Source organism: Pelmatolapia mariae, linkage group LG4 (genome assembly GCF_036321145.2).
Source record: "Pelmatolapia mariae isolate MD_Pm_ZW linkage group LG4, Pm_UMD_F_2, whole genome shotgun sequence".
Lineage (NCBI taxonomy): Eukaryota > Metazoa > Chordata > Actinopteri > Cichliformes > Cichlidae > Pelmatolapia > Pelmatolapia mariae.
Genome location: NC_086230.1, coordinates 13,905,137 through 13,926,219, shown reverse-complemented (window position 1 = coordinate 13,926,219; position 21,083 = coordinate 13,905,137). Strand labels below are relative to the sequence as shown.

Sequence of the window (21,083 nt, the reverse complement as noted above, 5' to 3'; positions counted from 1 at the left end):
TGTAGAAACCTCTCAGAATGTCTCCCTGTGGTATCTGAAGTGAGATCTCACTGTTTACCATCAGGCCACTAAAGCACTCAGGCTTAAATTGATAAATGGCTCCTTTTAGCGTTGTGTTCCTTTTAGCGCTCTCTTATTACTTTATTTCATCTGAGTTTAATGAAATGTATCTGGCACTTCATCAGCTATTCCGCAATGCAATTTGCCTTTTGGGCATCTTTACATAATAGAATCCGAGTCGGAGAGGACCAAAAAAAAAAAAAAAAAAAAAAAAGTTTCATAAAGTGTGATTTGAATTCAACAGTAGGAAACATTCTTTATGACTGCACATTTAATATACCTAAACTGACTGAAGCGGTTGGTCACAAAAAATGGGAGCAACATTCATCATTTCACACCATTAAAAGTGACATAAAATGATGGCTTATCTGCAAGGCAAGTTATGCTGGTAGTAGGTACAGACAGGACAAAAAACACACACAGACATTTGAGTATTTCTTAATTTCCACAAGGCACAGTACTATTAAAGTACCATTAAAGCTTAGCCAGCAGCTTTTTAAGCTATCTAAATCCATAACATGAGCTGCAGGAATATGAACAGACCCCTAAAAAGCATTAAGCACTGAGCTGTCTGTGAATAAGCGTAAGTAAACTCACAATATGTAATCTACACAACCAGATGAGCCACACTAAATGCCATCTACACATGTAGCGTGCCTAATTTTACACTCAGACTCATCTCACTGAGCTTAAACTCTGCACGAACCGAAGAGTTATCCAAGTAATTGTATTACAAGGAAATGCTTTTACAAACACAGTAACTAATTATAATTTAAGATGAACTCAATTTCCCTTTTTAGGTCATCTCTAGTGCACCTCTGCACTCTGACTGCTTTTTTTAAAATCCTATTTTAGCCACTTGTACATGTGTCTGCAGTTTTACCATCTATCTTAAACTTTCACAGGGTGCAAAAATTTAATTTTATGTCAAACTGACCTGACACTGCTAACAGGAGCCACAATTACAGCCATGAATGGGAGACCAAACAACGGTTTTCACTGAAAGAGCGCACAGCAGCACATCAGGTCAAGAGCTCCCTGCTTATTTATTCATTTATTTTTCTGACATTAATAGGGTAGCGCACCGTGGCTTTTTCACACTGTAAATGAACACATCTAATTTAGCATCTTGAGCTGTGCGAGAGTACGAGCTCTCAGCTGAAAACAATTTGACTGTACTGTGTTTGAGCCACTGAGCAGCTCCTCACAGCAGAATAAAAATCCAGGAGGCTTTGGATACACCAACACAATCAACGCTCCTTAACCTCCCTACTCACCAAACCTAGACTATGTGACTGTCCCTTACTGCTTCAGTAAAAGAATAAAAATAGGATGGCAACCTCTTTGTGGCTGAGAATGGCCCAGAGAGTTGCTGTCAGAGTCACTTTCAATCACAAGGTGACTGAATGACTTATCTGGTGGGAGGGAACCTGTCTCTAAATATGCCAATGCCTATTACTATCAGGCAAAAGTTTGCAAATACTTGCCAATGAGCTCAACTTCTCTGCGATCCATTGCTTTGCAGTAGGCGACTCGACTTGACTGGTTGTCAGCTGGTTGTATTCTGTTTTTTTTCTTATATGAATGTGTTGTTACTGAGCATCTCTATAGTTTTAATCCAGTTAAAATCGCTATCCTGGAAGAACTATCTCAGTTTAGGAATTTCAGAATATCTGTTTTAGATCTATGACGCTCTATCTGCATCTCTATCTCTATGTGAATTTCCGTGTATATAGCTGGAAACACACCTGTTATTTTTCCCAGTTTATCCCAGTTAATCACCATGGTGTCATTATTGCAAGTACCTGACCACATTTGGTTGCAGACTGATCACAGACTGATAGCACACTGACCTTGTAGTTTTATCACAGTCTTGATGTCTTGAAGCGTTTGAAGAAGGCAGCTGACTGTGAGTGGTCTCAACAATTTCAGATCGCAAGTTTATTGCACAAAAAGTCAATATTTTTAGCTGTTCAACCACTCTTTTCCTTAGCGTGACGGTAGCATTATGTAAAACTAAATTGAAGTTGGAGGTTCAGTGCTTTGTCAAATGTGCATCTTGGATCCACAATTCCATAAATAAGAAACCCTACACGACTGTTTGTATAATAAATATGAAGCTACCACCCCGTTGTTAATTAAGCTTAGCAAAAAGACTCAAACAGGTGCAAACAACTAGTGAGGCTGAGCCACCTATGGGGGGGGGGAATCAATGTGAACAAAGGGACCTGTTGCCAGGCAACCAGTGGGGGATGTTACTGCTTCCTATCAAGGAATAGTCCGACACTGTTGAAAAATAGCAATTTTTGGCTTTTGTGTGCATAATAACAAACAAGATGTGATGTCTTAATAAGTAAACTTTTGAGGTGTTAGTAGGCAGATTTTGTGACAGAGCCAAGCTGCTTTTCAGTCTTCACGCTTGGCTGTTGGCACTAACTTCATATGCATTATAAGGACATGAAAACCGCATCAGCGTTCCAAATCTGATTCAAGTATAATACCCAAAATACCACACTTTTAAAAAAAGTTATGAAACACATTTTGGAGTTCTCTTAAAGTGTTTTGTTTGATGGGTTAGTAAACAGATTCTTTACATTCCTTCTTTCTTTTTTTTTAACTTCCATTTCAACTCGTGTCTTATTAAATATGTAGAGGGTAAAAAAAACAACAAAAGCAAACAAACATCCATCCGCTTCTGCTCATCCTTTTCAGGGTCGTGGGGGGCGCTGGAGCCTATCCAGCTGTCTCAGGGCGAGAGGCATGGTACACCCTGGACAGGTCGCCTCTGCACAGAAAGACCCCGGCCTGATGGTGGAATTGAACTCAGAACTTTCTTGCTGTGAGGCAACAGTGTCGCAAACAAAGAACAAAAACTGTTTTCTTCTGCTCTTTCTGCTTTTAAATTTTTAACTGAAACTCCCTCATCTTATGTGATTAGTGTTGTTTTTTTTGTCCCCCTAGGACTTAAAGCATTTACCAATACCAAAAGTGGTACTTCATTTTGTCTCTATCAGCAGGAAACACAAGGCCTGCTTAACACACCTGGCAGGTAGAGGCACACATGAGTCTTGGAACTGCGAGAGGCTTGGCAGTAGCTCTGTGTTGTTCTGGTGACAGATTGAGCACAGTGCGATTGATTAATACGATCTGCTGTGGACAATGTGTACTGCCGGTGGGGCTGGCCTCTGGAACGCTGCCACGTAAACTCAGGTGTGGGCACAGTTTACCTACTGAGCTGCTCAATATCTCAAGCAATTAGGAGTGTGGAGAGCAGAGCGGGAGCCAGCTAAGCATTTTGCTGTAACGTCGGATGCCATGATTAAGAGCTCTATTAAACTCAGAGGGCTTCAAAAGCAGGTCAAACCCCACTGTGAAGTGTGCAAGAGTAAATTATACTTTCACCTCAGTATGCTATTATGCAGCAGTGAGTAGCATGGTGGACTACAATATAAGAAGACCATTATTTTGTTGAATGAGTGCTGTTAAGACTGGATGGCAAACACACACACACATCCACAAAAAAATGAACGCACATTGATCCTCATGATTTCACGGATGGTTGCGTCAAACTCCTCGGAGTTATTGAAGTCAATAGTGATGACATGCGGTCTGCCAATGTACTGCTCCGCGTAGGGATGCTGAGAGGATACCTGAGGGAGGCACAAGTGGAATATATTAATAATTTTTCCGGCAATAAACACGGCTAAGATCAGACAGCCTTACTGTCTTCTGTATATTTTTAAAAAGTCAAACATTGTGAGTTTCTACCTCCCTCGATGTGGGCTTCCCTCTGAAGAACTCGTGATTGAGAGAGCTGTGAGGAGGGTTAAACTTCGGCTGCAGGAAGATGCAGCCGTTGGCTATTGCCTCCAAAGGGGCAGGACCTTCATACGGGAAGCCAAATCCGATGAATAACTAGTGAGGAATACAACAAAGATCAGCAGATTGTGAGTGTTTACACAGAGCTGCTCACACCCTGATCAGATCAATCCTTTTTCCAACTCTACAAAAGCAGGAAGCCTTCTCCAGTCCACTGGGATACAGAAACTGTGCGCAAACATTGATGCTTTTTCAGAGCTTAGACCCATCGGTATTGGAAGCGCACCTTGGCCTTTCTGAGGAGCTGCTGAACTTCCTGCTGAGGCAGCAGGCCGTGATTCTTGACGAAGGCAGGCACCTCTGGGGGACGCTGCGCCTCATAGTACACCGTCCCGTGGATCTCCATGTGGCGGTGCAAGATTGCCAGAAATTTTTCCTTACCCTTGAACACAAACAAGAGGAAAGCAAAATGAAGCGCTTAAAGACAAGAAATGAAAAATGAATGTATGAATTATGAATTTGTCTGTGCAAACACTAAAAAAGGTGGGTGAACTGCATTTGCATTTAAATTAGCGTTTTTTTTCCCCACAGTCCTTCAAATCTATTTTATTGAGTTTTAACTTAGCCTTGTTATCGGCACACGTTGCACCTGGTTATAAGATTCCCTGTAACCTTTTTGAGTATTTAGAAACTTTGTATAATTGTGGGGTTTTTTTGTTGGTTTTTTTTTTGTTTAAATGTTCAGTACATACATCCTCTGCTAAGATGTTATGCCTAAATACTTTGCACACCTTAAATCACTCAAATATGACCTTACAATTACACACACAGCAGCTTGGAAAAGGTAAGCCTAAAACCTAGATGTGTTACAGCGTCCAGAGTATCACCCCAACCTGAGCACAAGTACTGGTTGATGGAAATGAGGCTGCTAAAAGCAGACTAATGAGCCAAGTCTCTCCATACTAGTAGTAACACCGTCACCTTGGCAACTAAAAATCACTCTGTACCTGTGGAATTTTAAAGGAACATGAAAGAGTGATAGCAGGGCGTACTGTATCCTCTGCGTTTCCCAGTGGGGATAATTTGCTTGAATAGTTTTATTGAGAAAAACTCAATTGGTTTATCTTAAAAAGTTTTTTTTCTGAGGGAATGTTATGAATAATTTACTAAAGCTATGTCTTTGAGGCATAAATCATTTATAAATGTCAACTAAGTGTTACTGCTCATTATTCATTCCAGGCTTTCTTTCTTTTTTTTTTCTTTTCTTTCTTTTTTTTTTTTTTTTTAGAGCAATGAGGTGATGAAAACAGTTCCTTTTACAGAAAGTGATAATAATAACCATCAAAAAATCAAAGCCTGCAGACTTGAAAGATGAAAAGGTTTGCGGTTTAATCTCTCACTCACAACTGCAGCTGTGGGCGACTTGTGAGTTCAAACTGTGGCCGGCTGTCCCGATTAAAAATAAAGTGAACTGACAAAACTTCAGTTCTTTATTCTTTTCAAATTTAAATTGATGAATTTCATAGGATGGTATATTGCATGTCTCTGCATGTTTAAAATATATTGGAAGAGATTAGAGTAATATACAAAGGTCCTTAGCAAAATATTTCTTCATATTTTGCTTTCAAGGCGCCAGACTTTCTTGTACTATTGTGTTATTAATCAATAGTTCTCCAGGATTTCTGAAGGTCTTTCAAAGTTTTTCTTTGGACATTGGCTGCCTTGTAATTTATTTTCAGTCCAGTCCTTGTAGCTGATCGTTTTCAGAACAATATTTTTGTTTTTAAGCAAATTAACAAAGATCTCTGAATCACTGAAACATAAAAAATGCACTTAAATCAAGAGATGAACCCATGTTGTGCTTAAACATAATAGACAACTTGGCAAACAACCAATTTTAAATCATATCTTTTGTTACTGGTGGCCTGTTGTATGAACACATAATTTGTTCCCATTTCTTTAATTGAATTTTTAAAAAAAATGCAGTGATAACAGGGTGATTTCCAAACAGCCATTAGCTGAAAAACCAGGCAAAACTCAACATGGTGTGCAAAGTGTCCTTAAAAAAAATCTGATGAAACTTGACAAGTAGAGGACAAAAGAAGACATTGCAGGCTAAACAAAACTACGAAGAGTATGTGAAAGTCATGTCCTTTCTCCAGCAGAGACCTGACACAGGACCTGAGACACACAGACATCTGTTGATTCATTTACTGTTCACTGAAGGCTCATCAGAAATGGTCTCAGTGGAAGGGTGAAAAGACTGAGGCAAGTCAAATTACACAAGAACTGGACTGAAAATAATTAGTATATAAGGAGGTACAGCAGTGAGTGTCTACAGCCATCTATAAAACACAGGGGAGCTTCTGTCATGGTTTTGGCCTGCATTTCAGCCAGTAAGGATCTGATTGAAACTGATGCAATTATTAAAACAGACATGATCCATCATGCAGTAAGAGCACACCTGAAGAGAAAAACAAACAATGGACTATGAGTCATGGATTGGCCTCCCTAGAGCCTGGGCCTCAACAATACTGAAGCAGTGTGAGATCATGATGACAGAGAACAGAACAAAAAGCAGCCGAGATCCAAAGAAGAGCTTTGAATGTCCTTCAGGAAGCCTGTAGAACTATTCCTGAAGACTGCCAAAGAGAGCTCAGACTGTGTGGAAGAATAAAGGCAGTCATACAAAATATTGACTTTCAAGATTGTCAGAATTGTTCAGCCTCTGTCTTTGCCTTATATACTGTACTGCTATGTATGGTTGCCTGTTTCAATAAGTCACTGTAGCTCTTTCCTATTCTCCTAGCAAATTCTAAAGAAATGCAGGCTGGTTCAAGACTTTTGCACAGCACTTTTTACTGGCGTTGTTCATTTTGATTTCTGCAGAAATGGCTCTTTTACAGCAACTTTTGGCAACATAAAGTCTAGGAAGAAGACTTGATTTAAATTTGGCATCGAGTTAAGTAAAAAGGAGGTCTACTTACTTGAAGCTGTGTGGAGCCATCAAAGATGCATCATGAAATGACAGAACAGCACAGAGCGACACCACAAGCAAGAGGGGAGAAGTGAAACGAGGGAGGCCAGTATGGAGCAAAAAGAATAGCAAAGCATTAGTCAAGCTTCTTCTCATAGAACCTTTAGAAGTCCAGCTCTCTAAAGTGAACCTCAAAATTGAGTTGGAGGAAGAGGCTGTTCTCAATGAGGGGGTTTTCTCTGTCTGGGGAGATTCCAATACTACTGGTTCCTACACAGCAATCTTTCTGTTTCACAAATCTTACACTGCAACTCAAGTTGTTCTGAGAAAACAGGGAGCGCCATGGCAGTGTAGGTACAAAAGCTACAGCCAGACTCAAGTAAAACAAACCTTGAGGGAGGCTGCAACACGCTTCAAAGTTACAGAGAGAAGGAGAAGCCTTGGCAGCAGCTCGGAGGGAAAATTTACTCTAAACAAAAGCTATTGTTCCTGCAGCATCACACTTCAGGCCCGATTCCTGGAGGAGGAAATTGTTTGCAGGAAATGTAAAACCTAGTGGGCGTTTCACAGAAAAAGGAAAGCGATATTTAGAGGTTCTAAAAAAGTATCATATTTTGGAGTTTTATCAAATCTGAAGCGCTTCCATTATACAGTGTAAAATATATTTCACATTTAGGAACAAAAATTATTACATGGTATGAATCAAGATGTAATATTCTTTTTCTCCTCCTGCGGATTAGACACTTGCTATTTGTGTATTGATGCTTGTGCTGGAGATACTGACCTTCCACATGTTGGCTTCTTTGCCATATACAACAGCCATGTTTTTAACTTTGTTCTTCTGAATATTCAGTCTCTCTGTCTCATTCAGCTCCTCTGCCACAAAACCCATAAAAGAGTTGTCTGGAGTGTGGGCTGCCAAGGACAAACAAAATAATTGGCAATACAGTGTTTCAAGTCCATTACATGAGTCAAAAAAATAAATAAAAAGGTAGCCAAAGTGCAGCTGCTGTGAAGATTTGTGGTGCTGTGCACGTGGACGGTACAGAACAAAAGAACGTGGCAGGAATTCAGGGGAAGCGAAGCTCATTGTGTTTCTCAGTAATTTGGTATTACATTAATCTGGTGGACTAAAGGGAAACACAGGAAATGGTGCACTCGCTGGGGTTGAGGATGCTTCTCTTGTATGATGCTGTTAACTCCTGATCGGGCGACTTGATGAGTCACATCTGCGCGGTCGATGATGACAGTGCAACTTCATTATTTCAGTAAGCTGCACAAAACCGCTGCTATAATGTCCCCACAGCTGTCCGCTTTCAGGAAGTCAAGCAGCATGAATGCTAGCAGTCACAAAGGAAGTCTACTGCAGAGGGGATTTGCAAAGAAACTGTATTTTTCAGAAACTCAATTAAAGCTGACAACTTTTGGTATAAGACTTTGTGATAACAGCAAGTGTTTTGGCTACAGACGGTTTTGCTCATTGTCACTGAATTAATTGGAGACAAACATCAGAAAGTTTCCTTTGCTACAATTTTCACCAAAAGTGTCATGAATGTGCGTGTGTGTGCTTGTGTTTTTGCACCTTTATGTTTGGGTCTTTGTGGGTGTGTGTGTGTCTTTGTGCATCCCACACAGGAGGTATTACACATCTGTGCAGGCCCAGCTGTAGTGATTAGTTTCCTGCCTGCTGCTGTAAAGGCTCGCCTGTGACAGCCTGAGGCCTTTATTAGCTCACACAGTGTGCTCACACTTTAAGTTTAAAACATTAACTCACTGGACACTTTATTAGGTACACCTTGCTAGTACTGGGTTCGGCTCACTTTTGCTTTCTGAACTGCATTAATTCTTCAGGGCACAGATTCAAGAAGATCCTGTAAACATTCCCCAGAGATTTTTGTAGTGTAGCCTCAGTTTTCTGTTCTTAGCTGACAGGAGGGGCATCTTATGTGGGCCCATGTGCTTCAAGGTTTGATGAGTTGTGCATTCAGAGATGCTGTTGTGTATACCTTGGGTGTAACAAGGGGTTACTTAAGTTACTGTTGCCTCCCTATTAGCTCATAGCAATCTAGTCATTCTATTCTAACTTCTGGCATCAACAAGATATTTTGCCCTGGAGGACTACTGGATATTTTCTCTTTTTTGGACTATTCTCTGTAAACTCTGGAGATGGTTGTGAAGAAAAGTCCAAGTAGAGTTACTGCCATGTGATTGGTTGATTAACTATTTTGTGAACAGGTGTATCTAATAAAGGGTTCATGAGTGTATATATCACACACATATGTGCATCAAAACAACTTCAAGCATCTGTAAATTCAAGCAGACGTTGACTTTAGACTCTGAATCTCAGTGAGAACAAAGATGGTAGAGAAATAAGCAGCCCACATACGGAACATGGTCATGTACTGCTGGCCATGAAGGTTCCAGTAACCCCAGTTCGTCCTGTAGCCATGCAGAGTTGCATACTCCTCGTGGTTGTAGGCAGGCTCTGTACCGAAGGTATCAATCACTCTTATGTGGCATCTGGGACAAAATAAGACATACAATTAGCCTGAATTAGAACAAAGTTGTCTCTTGCATTTATTGTCTCCTCTAGCTGAGTGAAAAACAATACATTAGCCTTTTGTACTTTGGCAGAACGGCACATGTGTACACAGTGAGATTGAGTCTAGACAAACATGAACTATGATGAAGAAAAAAATCTAATTTTGAGTTATGGGAGCTAGTCTGAGTACTCTAACACAGTCTGGGTGTGAGAGTCTTGGTTTGTAAAGCTGTCAGTGGTGATAGATGTCCGTGTCCCCAGCCATCACCCCCAATAAGCAGAGATCACACACGCCTCAAGGTGAGACAATAGGAGCTTAAATAATAGACTTGTTTTACAGCCACCACAGGACACGCTGCTGTAACAGATAATCATATGGTATTGGTCCATCCTGGCCAGAATCTGAAGAAATAAATTTTAGGGCGAGGCTTTTTTTTTTTCCATGTGCAGGGCTTTGACTAGAAAATGCTTCAGGTTCTCTCTGATAATTTCAAAGCAGCAGTGTGGATAAACATTACACCACTTTGACTGCATCAACAGAAAAACATAAAATAATTATTGTCCTCTAAGATCAAACTCAAATAGAACATTTAGCTAACAATGACAAGCTAAAGAGGAGAAAATTACTCATCAGCTCTTTATTCGGTGTAAATATTCACACTGGGAAGTGGAAGAAGCAGCTTGATGTAATGAAATTGGAGACGTTTTATCAATAGCTTGCATCTCTAATCAGTGTCAGGGCTGGAGAGGCAATCAAAGTATTGGCCTGTCACTTTGTCAGGAGAGGACTATTGGTCGATCAGCTGACCTTGAACTGATGCTGACTGGAATCAGCGTAGGCTTTTGCTGGTGTATTTGAGAATTCTCAAAATGCAGCAGAATCAACATTCATTGCTGTGAAATGTGTCTGGGTGCTACCCACTTATTTTATAAATACAATACCCTTTTCCTCTTATGCATTCAGAGTAAAATATGGGATGAAAAAGCCCAGATGATTGTCATCATTTACATACAACTATAGTGTGAGTGTTTTGTTTTTGTTTCCTTTTTCATTAATCAATTTTGTGACAAAATTTGCAATTTGCATTGAAAGCTGTTCTTTTTATTTTTTGGTTTAAAAATTGAGGATTCACTTGTATACCATGACTGCTTCAGCGCTGCAAAGCTGGAAGACAAGGACAAAAACTTTACCAACTGCATTTACTGTCCTTTGATGCTCTGCTGAATTTGTACGTTCGTACTGACAAAGAAATGGACAGTCTCTAATTGTATGGCAGTTTGATTTTAACGGAGAGAGGCAGAATATCAAAAAATTCAGAAAAAAATTAACATTACATAAAAGGTATACATTGATTTGCATGTAATTTAAATAAGTATTTGATCCCCAAACATAACATAACTTAGTACTTGGTGAAGAAATCCTTGTTGGCCAGCACAGTGGTAAAAAAAGTTTCTCACCAGGTTTGTAACCATCTCAGGAGGGATTTTGGTCCGCTCCTCTTTACAGAAGCTCTCTAAATCTCTTAGATTTCTTTGCTGTTGCTTGGCAACTCAAAGATTTAGCTCCCTCCACAGATTTTCTAATGGATTAAGGTCTGGAGACTGACTAGACCACTCCACGACCTTAATGTGGTTCTTCTTTAGACACTCCTTTGTTGGGTCATTGTTCTGTCTTCTGTGTTCTGGATGATGGGAGGAGGTTCTCATCCAAACTTTTCCATCTTATTTTGGCCTCTCAATACAGTGAAGTTATCCTGTACTCTTAGCAGAAAAACAGCCCCAAAGCCAGTTTCCAGCTCCATGCTTGATTGTGGGGATGGTGTTCTTTGAGCCATACTCTGCATTTCTCTTCACGGCAGATCGAGTTGATGCCAGCGAGCTTGATTTTGGTTTCATCTGACCACAGCACTTTCTCCTAAGTCTAAGTCATTTAATTCACTCCCAAACTTAAGATGGGCCTGTTGATGTGCCTTCTTGAGCAGGGGAACCATGTGCGTGATGTAAGATTTCAGTCCATTACAGTGTAGTTTGTTACCAATGTTGGTGACTGTGGTCCCAACTGCCTTTGGATCAATAACAGCTCCTTCAGTTTTGGGCTTATTCACCACCATTCAAATGATCATCATCACCACAAGAAGCAAGAGTGTGTATGTACACCCAGGCCGAGGGTGATTGATGATCATTTTGGGTTTTTTCCACATTTCCAAATAATCGCACTAGTTGTCATTTTCTCACCGAGCTTCTTCCTGATGGTCTTGTAGCTCATTCCAGCCCTGACACCCTCTGACAGGTCTTTGGTCTTGCCCGTGTTGGTGTATAACTTTTATGTAATTAGCTTTCACTGGATTTTTCGTTGATATTCTGTCTCTGTCCTTGAATGAAAACTATCATAAAAATTAGAGACTGTTCATTTCTTTGAAAGTGAGCAAACTTACAATTTCAGCAGGGGATCAAATAATTATTTCCCCCACTGTAGGGAGTGAACCCGGGGCTCCTTGATCGGCGTTTAAATTTCTGTTAACCAACAGGAGACCCCCCCAGCTGCCTGCCCTCAGATCTTGGTAAATAAACAGAAATTAATATTTTGATAGACACAGAAAAATAAAGCATAAAGAACTGACTTGTGCTTCCTCAGTGAAAGACCCATGAGCTGCTTCATTTGCTGCAAACCATGGTAGTCTGTGTAGATGAGGTCAAAGGGCAGAGGTCCCGTCAGTGGGCAGCTTCCTCTTCCTGGAGGTACACCCAAAAACCTGCACACAGGTCAGATGGGCTTTCATCATCACACTGAGCCAAACAAATTAAAACCCATGAGAGTTGGCACAAATAACAAAGTCTTGGACATTTCACCAACACTGTCCTGTAGCTAACCACAGCATTTCTTCTGCTGATAAGTTAGTTTGAAATGTTTTCCAATATTGCCTTCTTTCATTATGTTTTCCCGTGATGTAATTTTTTTTCCTTTCAGTTCTCTGAAATTCTCCTTTGTGTTAAAGTATCCTTGCTAACTAAACTAATCAAAAAATAATAAGAAGTCGGCACCCAGAAAGCACTGCAGCTCCAGTAATAATCCTGCAGAGGAAACTTAGAGCTTATAAGACGACAAAGATGTGTGCATGAGTGAGAGGAAGAGAGAGTGAATGAAAGAGCCCAATCACGTCGTGAAGCATGTCAGTGCTCTCAGTGAGACGGCGCAGCTATTCAAGCATACAACAAAGAATTTAGCACTACCAGGGAGCAACGTCTCGCGGTGGGGAGCCACCCAGTTTGTCTGCAGGCTTGTTCCAGCTCACACACCAAAGCACACATATTACCCAAAGAAAACACCACATTCATTCGACACCTATGAAGGGGTGGTTGCATTACGCATGTGCAATCTGCCATGCTCATGATGATGAGGGGCTTCAGATCTTTTACCTTCAGCCTTAACGTGCACACCTTCTGTCTGTATTTTTAAATGTCTGCACCACATTAAGATGCCTGTCATTCTGCTATTCTGCAGCTTGATCAGCCTTGATATGAAAAATCTGCTGCCTGAATATAAATAAATAAAACACAAAAATCAGGCTTAAATAAAATCGGAGAATGGCAATTACAAAAGAGCCTTTTGGAAAAGGAAAGACAGAAGATGTAAATTTGTTGTCTGCTATCACAAAGTGCTATCTAACTTCAGAGCACCCGGCTTTCAGCTGGGATCAAGGTTGCACTTTGTTCGAGAAAAAAAGCAATTAAGCGCGCCTATTTTCATTACAAAAGGAAAGATCCATTTCGTCAAACTTCGGCAGTTCTGAAGACCGACGCCACAGTACAAAACAGCGCAGAAGAAAAAAAAGAAAAAGTGTAATTGGATGTGAAGATTTGTAAAATCATCTGTATACTAAAGAGAGCTCACTGCCTGTCAAGATAATGTGACATGAAACCATCGGAAGGCAGTTTGTTGAGAGAATAAACTCTGGTATAAAAGATACTCGAGTATAGCATTCTATATTCATCCCAGACTAGAGACACACACACACACACACACACACACACACACACACACACACACACACACACACACACACACACACACACACACACACACACACCCATCTACAACCATAGATATTAATTGCTTGGAGGTTTACCCTCACCTGATTCATAACTTCTGCTGACCCAAACCTTTAAAGCAAAGATTGATTTGATTATAATTCTAAATGTATCTTTTAAAATGAAATGTTACAATAGAATAAAACTAACCATTCATCTTACAAATGTAATCAGATCAAGTTTTGACACATTTGTCTCTTGAATTCATCAATAATCCTGTTCAGCTTTATATTTGTTACAGTCCAGTGAGACCAGATTTTTCTTGATTACTTTTGACAGATATATTTGAGAACAAAGCATAATGAGACAAAAACTTGTCTATTTTATACACAGACATTTTAATGCTCAGTCCTGCAGCACTAATCCATCTATTCAGATTGCGGGGAAGAAGCACAGAATCACAGATTTCTCTCACCCTTGCCACCTCTTTCAGTCATCCATCCAATCACCAAGTTGTTCCCAAGCTAGCCAAGAGACAGTGTGTCCTGGGATCGCTCTGGGGCATCCTCCCAGTGGGACATGCCAAAAAATAAATAAATCTTTGAAAGCGTTTAGGAGGCATCCTAATCAGAAGCGCGAACAACCTCAACTAGCTCCTTTAGCTGTTTTGCAACAGATAAATGTTAAAGGAAATTTAAGTCATTATTTGGTTAAATAGCTCTGTGATGCAATGGTGACATTTAGTTTACAACTCCCTACCTTAAGGCAGGGAGTAGTCTAGTTTTAGGCCATCCTTTGAGGATCGTTGTTAAAGGGGGCGCCTGTCTCCCTTTCAGTAAGTAAGTAAAATATTCAATATTACACCAGTCCCAATCCTACTTTCAGGTTTGATTTCATGCAGCATTGTAGTTATTTTGTAAATTACAATCCTACTTGGCAGCAGTGGTTAAAACTCTTGCGTCACAGCAAGAAGGTGCTGGGTTCGAATCTCCCATCTGACCTTTCTGTGTGGAGTTTGCATGTTCTCCCCGTGTCTGTGTGGGTTCTCTCCGGGTACTCAGACTCCCAAAGACATGCAGTTATTGGGGTTAGGTTAACTGGTTATTCTAAAATGGCCCAGAGGTGTGAATGGTTGTCTGTCTGAACGCCCTATGGCAGCTGGGATAAGCTTCAGCATAATCATCACTTCCAGAGAACTGTTGTCGATGCAGGACAGTTTATGTTTTATACATGATTCCCTTTGCTGTGGTTCTCCAAGATGAACTCTTTTCTGGCACAATCATTTCTCTGGTCTTCATACTGGTATGTGCCTTCTGGCTCCAAATGCAATCTCAACAGATGAAAAGAACATAGATGCAGGTTAGAAACCCACTAGCCTTTTATGTGCCATCAAAAGAAAAACGGAACACCAGAGCAAGCTGTTGCCCCTGTCTGTCAGTCAATAAATTACTTCTGTACAACTCAATATGACGGCACTAAACACAAAACATTTTCTCAGAAGTAGTGAAATGCATGTGTATGTGAAGACCAATGAACAAAAATCCTTTAATTTAAAGCCCACCTAAGGTCAATGGCAAACACACAAAATGTAATCTTTAAGATTTGAACAATAATAAGCATCTCAAAGCTCTTTCTTCCAACATGAACGAATGCCTGCCTGTCATCAAAGTGAACAAAAGAAATGAAAATATATTTCTAAAGATCAGTGTGTGATTAAAATGGCACTAAAAACCCCCACTGAAGTACCAATAAAAGGCTGACCGGTCTGGTGAAACAAGTTTTAAGCATTTCTTTGAGAAAAAAAAAAATTGTTAGCAGTTGGAGTCCAATCCATGACCTTACATTTCACCATTCTTTTACTACCTGGCTCAGAAGCAAATAATGCACAACGCAGCATACACACAAATACCTGCAAAACAAGAGCCATCGATCTTTCTTTGGACAGAGAACATATTTAGTCAGCACGGCAGCCTTGTGGAAACCAGCGTGGCAGCTGGTTCCTCAACAGTGGACGGGAATAATGAGCAGGAAAGGGTCAGCCAGCGATACTTAAACTGCAGTTTCATCAGTCGATGATACACACCCAAGCAAGTCGGTGCTTACACAAACAAAAGGCTGTTTCACTAAAGCTGTGTTTTCACTCTATACTCCTTCAATTGAAGTATGCAGCCTGGTGGATAGAATCCACCAAAACCATAATCAGGCAACAAATGTACAATAAAGTAAACTTTTCAGATGTTAAATAGATTGTGAGGCATTTCACAGATTCATGAAAGCCAAGAGAGAGCTGAGGATGATCTCTATAAACATGACTAACACACAATGACAATAACAACATAAAGCTTGATCACAGCTTCACTCATGAAGATCTGTAGCAACTCGTCTGCCTGTGATGCTGGTTGTTTGGGCTGCTCGTCTATTCGGTGTCAGACTTCATTTCATCACTTCCTACCGTATCTGCTGTGCTGTGTAACTTAATCTGAGTAACTGTGTGCTTCAAATGAACTGTTTTAATTTCTTTCAGTGGTCTGTCCTTGTTACTGACCATGTCGACCCTTTTTTAAAAGAGATTGCTTGGACTTTTGGACAAGGAATGAACCAAAATTCATCTTCATGTTTCTTAAACGGCTACAGGAAATGTTTGAGTGCAGTGAGGTTCTACTGCATAGATTTCTCCTCTTTTCTCTGCATCATTGCTTTACTTAACAATATAAAGTTCCTTGAGACAACTGTTGTTGTCGTCATTTGGCGCTATATAAATAAACTGAAATGAATGGAAAATTTTCCCTGCACTATGAGTCATAATGTGTTCAGTAAAGACATGGACACGATCTGTTAGTTCATGTCTGACCTTCAGTGTGGCTTAGATGAAAATCCAAGTAATTTAAAAAAAAGGAAAAGAAAAGAGAAGAAAAAGAATAAAAACACACACAAATGTTTCTCTGTTTTTCCCTGGTGCCACAAATAAATATTAATGCATTTCTATGGGGTTTATGGTTATGGCTGTATGTATAAGATCATATGTATATGAGAAACTAATGACCTCAATTTCTTCCTGAGGCATCTCCGTACACATACATACAGTACATTCTTGCTTTAGCAAGAGTGGACCATTATTATAGTGTTAAGTGTAATGAAAATAAAAAGTAGAGCATTTCAGACTTTGTATATCATCATAATTAGAAGCAGATGTGACTGTTTATTTAAGGAACATTTCAAGGTGTGATCAAAAGCCTCGACTGATGTCAACCTTCCCAAAAGTGGACCTTTACAGACTGCAGTGGAACTAAACACAAAGGAACTTAACTGAAGTTAAACGAGTCACTTCCTGAGCTGTGAATCTACATTATTTGTTAGACTTAAGACAATAAGTAGATTAGAATACTGTAAAACTAATAAACTCCATATAAATGTATGGGACGTTTTCCTCAACATTTCTCCATAACAGTGAATTTTGTATCATTCTTATTTGAATCTATGTGGTCATGAAGTGTATATTTTTTAATATTGTATTTCTACTGTATTGTGTTTCTAAAATTTATTTATTTTTAATCTGAAGACTTAAATAATTATTAAGAAAAATCTGCGCTGCTACTCAAAACTTAACTGTTCTAAGATCAGCACTGTTAAGAGGTAAAAACGAGATTTCTACTAAATATTTCTACTGTGCACATTAATGGCGTAAACTATCATAACCAAAAATAACTAAAAATTTACAGTCATGCTATCAGAGCTATTTGACTGTATGTTAAAACTGTAAATAAGCTTCTGAGTCTGAAAAGGGAAGCCAGCGCTGGAGCGTCTTATACCTGCATTCTTACTGACGGCCAGCAGGTTGCAAACAATAGTTCAATTATATGGAGTACAAGCTTTTGGCTCCTTTGATCTGTGACCTTAGAAAAAGCTTTTCTGATGAGTTTATGGACTTAGATCCTAGTTTCCACCTCATTTTGTACATTATAATCCCCTTTAGTATCAAAAATCTGAGTACATCATGGTAAAAATGGGTCTACAGTTTCAACTGTGCGCGTGTACAGATTCTTTAAAGGTCTCAGTTAGATTCACCATCAAGCCTGGTTTCAGCATGGTGACAGCCAAAACACAAAACACACCAGCTCGAGGCTCGCCTGAAACGGTGGCTCACTCCATCTTTTATCTAGTGAATAGTGAACATGCGCTAGAGCATGAAAATGAGTATCTTTACACACTAACAGTAATAACTTTTTACACGCTTTTTGTAATATAAAATGAAATGGGTAATGAATAATCTAAATTAAGTCAAATTAAAACAGGCTATATGAACATAAGCACCAAATTCCACGAAAAAGGCCAACAATCAAAATATTTCACTCTGAGGTAAACGTGGTGCGCAACTAGTCAACTAAACAACACTGCTGTCACAGGACCGTGCTCCTAGCATGACTTAAAACCGTGACATTAATTTTTACGCTATATAACAGCTACTACACACACACATACTGAGCCACAGATTCATATTTGCACGCTGCTTCATGTGGTTTCACTCACCGGTACTTTGCATGAGTACGTCTCTTAGATTTCACTGCAGGAGTTTCAGTATGAATTACGGCCTGTATGGGCTCTCATAGTGTAATGCTGACATGCATTAATGTGAGAGCAGATGTATTACAGTGACTGAGTGCAGAGCTGTATGTGAGTCTGCTCCTCATACATCCACTAATGCCGTGGCTGTTCAGAGGTTTAATTGGATATATGCAAATCCAGGGAAACTTTAAGGGAAGAGTAGAGGGATTTAAGTGCATTAACGGCCTAGGAGTGCGGAAATGAGAGCGCAAACATACTGTAACTCGCATACAGTACGCGCATTAGTACACAAACAACTCTCTCTATCTCCCTCACACACAAGATTAAAGGATAAGGCTGGCATTAGTTTTATCTTTTTTCATGATTAGCAGCAAATCCCATGAAAAGACCGAAGCCACCGATGAATTCCCCCTAAGTGCTGTCTGTGTAGCCGCGGTCTATCATATACAGCTCCACTATCATCACAAACATACACAACACAACATAAAACTAGATTTTGTTTAACACAATTTTGTTTCCACCTCATAAGCAGGCGGTACATCCATGAGCATGCTCAGTGACGCCTTCCTAATATAGAAGTATTCTTCAAATGCAGTTGCAGTTATAGAAAATTGCATGCCACATTCTTCATAATGAAGGAATATGCACAAAGATGTAGATCACATCTGGACAACTTATAATTATAAGAAGGATAATGTCATTTAAAAATAAGATAAACTAATCTCTGCATACATTGTTTTGCACACACACAATGCATTTGAGCTGCACTGCAAAGAAGATCTGGGTTTTAATGGGCCACTCAGCTTTCATAGAGCACGAATAAGCTGTGAGATAAGGACGGCATAAAAGGAACACTGCAAAGTGAAGAACAAAGGTGCAAGACTTGCATAAATTTACTCCTCTTGACAACCACCACTGGGCACAATTTCTCTGTTGCACAGCTGGCCACTGGCACCATAACAAATCAACAGTTTGGGGAAAGGAAGAGAGCCAGAGAAACAAACGAGGGAAAGAGACTTCACAGTCACATTGTGCTACTTCTTAAAGAGTGCATATGTCCAGCAGGGAGGGGAATTGGCTGAGGCAGATTTTCAGATACATATGAGGAGCCGAGCCTGCGAGTGAGGAGGTTGCCGATGGCTGCAGGGCAGCTGGAAAGAGGGCTCACAGTGTGAGGGGAATGACATGGGCCACTCTCTCTGTAAAGCTGGCCTGGCAGAGGGGAATGGGGTCTGGCATGCTAATCAACCACTTGAGACAGGAGGAGGGGACTCAGATGTTGTTTCTGTTATGATCATAAACAGCTGATGTGCCACTTTGATGTGCACTGTCTGAGTCAAACTTCATGTTCAAACGGCTAATGAAAATATGGCGGCTGTCACGGCACATAATAAACACTTTCCTCATATTCATGTTGAACAGCTGTTTGAATGTATAAATATGATTTTCTATTCTAGTCTGCAAAAATAAAACTGTTAAACATCTGTTTTTTTTTTCCTGGGGAAAATATCAATAATAAAAAACAGCTGAGTCCAAATCCTGCAGCTCACTTGTGGTTTCTCCCCATTTCTTTTTTTTAAACCCACACTTTTTATTCTTGGAGTACTTTGAGCTGTCAAAATCACAAGCGAACTTATTCTTCTTGAAAGTGTCCTCGTGCTGCAAAAATGATAACAACCGTGGATGTCTAGGGACACAAAAATCTGTGGGAAAATCTATTCAAATCTGGTTTGGCCTTTAAAAAATTCAGTGAAAAATATGTAACGAGAATTACCAGCTCGGGTTTGTAAGGCTTTGTTTCTCTGCAGGTTGCACTGATTTTTAACCTTGTCCACATCAGTTGCCAACAGTTACTCATTTTATCCCATTAGATCAGGGTTGTCAAATTCATTTTACACTGAGGTGCAATTTCAACAGTGCGTCCGAGTTTTTCTACCTAATAGAGAAATGCTGCTGTACTAAACTGAGGAAATATACCTGAAGTAGATTAATACAATTACATAAAAAGTTCTGGTAGCTGGAGGTTTTTGTTAATTCATTAGAAAATGTTCTTTTTTATTGTGGACAAACTATTAAAAAAAGAGAAAAGTCTGTACAGTGAAAAAACATTTCAATGTTTATCTATCACTGAGTTACTTTAATGCAGTATGAATGGCCATGGGGGACTTTATCAGGAGGACAAGCTGTAAAACTTATGAAAACACATTTAGAAGTCACAAATCGATGCCATCCTTCACAATTTCCACTGGGCCAGATTGGAGTCTTTGGCAGGCCGTTTCTGGCCCACAGGCCTTATGTTTGACAATCGCTGCATAAGATGTAAGTTCAAATACCATATACATTTATAAGTTATGACCAAAAATGTGCCGTGTGAAATGACTTTAGGCCAAATTCTAAGCAGTTCACCTTTGAGCCCCAGCGAGTATGGGACAAAAACCCTCTAGCCATAGTTGTTGTAGCACAAATGCATGAAAAGCCCCCCCAAAACCAAAACAGGAACCATAAAAAACTGAAGGTTCTGTCATAATCTAAATGAAGAAATATCTCACTATGGTTGCCACACATTGGGGGGAAAAAAGAGCTATTTTAATTTCCCTTCCTGTACCGAAGACAAATCATTATGATGCCATCTCACTGATGTCTACTCGGGCTATTTTTAACAATGCTGCTGTATTGCCTTTGATCCTAAACCATAGAAACATCAATCAGAAAGCTGCTGGGTGAGAGTGCATCAGCACTTATGGAGAGGCACAACCTGAGACTGCAGTGTAACAGGAGGAGGGGGTCTTTGCCGGAGCTTCGGAGACGAAAACGCTTTGATTTCAACTTTCTTATTTTACACTTCTGAATGCCCGCGCACGTCTGCCATTAATTCAAGTTTTCGGGGTAGGCTGCTGGATTACAGACACATTTGACCCTGAATTTGACATTAGTTAAATAATTTCAAAGGGTTAGCGATCACACAATTCAGGCACGTCTTCATGTTTGCAGCCAGGAACAGGGTGAAATTACCTGGCGGTTGTGTTAATGGGCTCTGTCAAGTGCACTACAGATCCAGATTAGACATAATTGATCTAGAAATGGCTATGCTTG

At 39.9% G+C, this 21,083-nt stretch overlaps 1 protein-coding gene across 1 annotated transcript in view; it reads right to left on the bottom strand.

The window, feature by feature from the left end:
- The window catches only part of LOC134626052 (alpha-1,6-mannosylglycoprotein 6-beta-N-acetylglucosaminyltransferase B), a 72,215-nt gene that overhangs the window by 8,876 nt on the left and 42,256 nt on the right, over positions 1 to 21,083 (bottom strand). The window contains exons 9-15 of the mRNA XM_063471538.1: positions 12,020 to 12,151; positions 9,243 to 9,376; positions 7,641 to 7,771; positions 4,520 to 4,528; positions 4,166 to 4,321; positions 3,829 to 3,975; positions 3,594 to 3,710 (exon numbers count right to left, since the gene is read on the bottom strand). Coding sequence (XP_063327608.1) covers positions 3,594 to 3,710; positions 3,829 to 3,975; positions 4,166 to 4,321; positions 4,520 to 4,528; positions 7,641 to 7,771; positions 9,243 to 9,376; positions 12,020 to 12,151 — 826 coding nt within the window. The remainder of the gene's footprint in view (positions 1 to 3,593; positions 3,711 to 3,828; positions 3,976 to 4,165; positions 4,322 to 4,519; positions 4,529 to 7,640; positions 7,772 to 9,242; positions 9,377 to 12,019; positions 12,152 to 21,083) is intronic.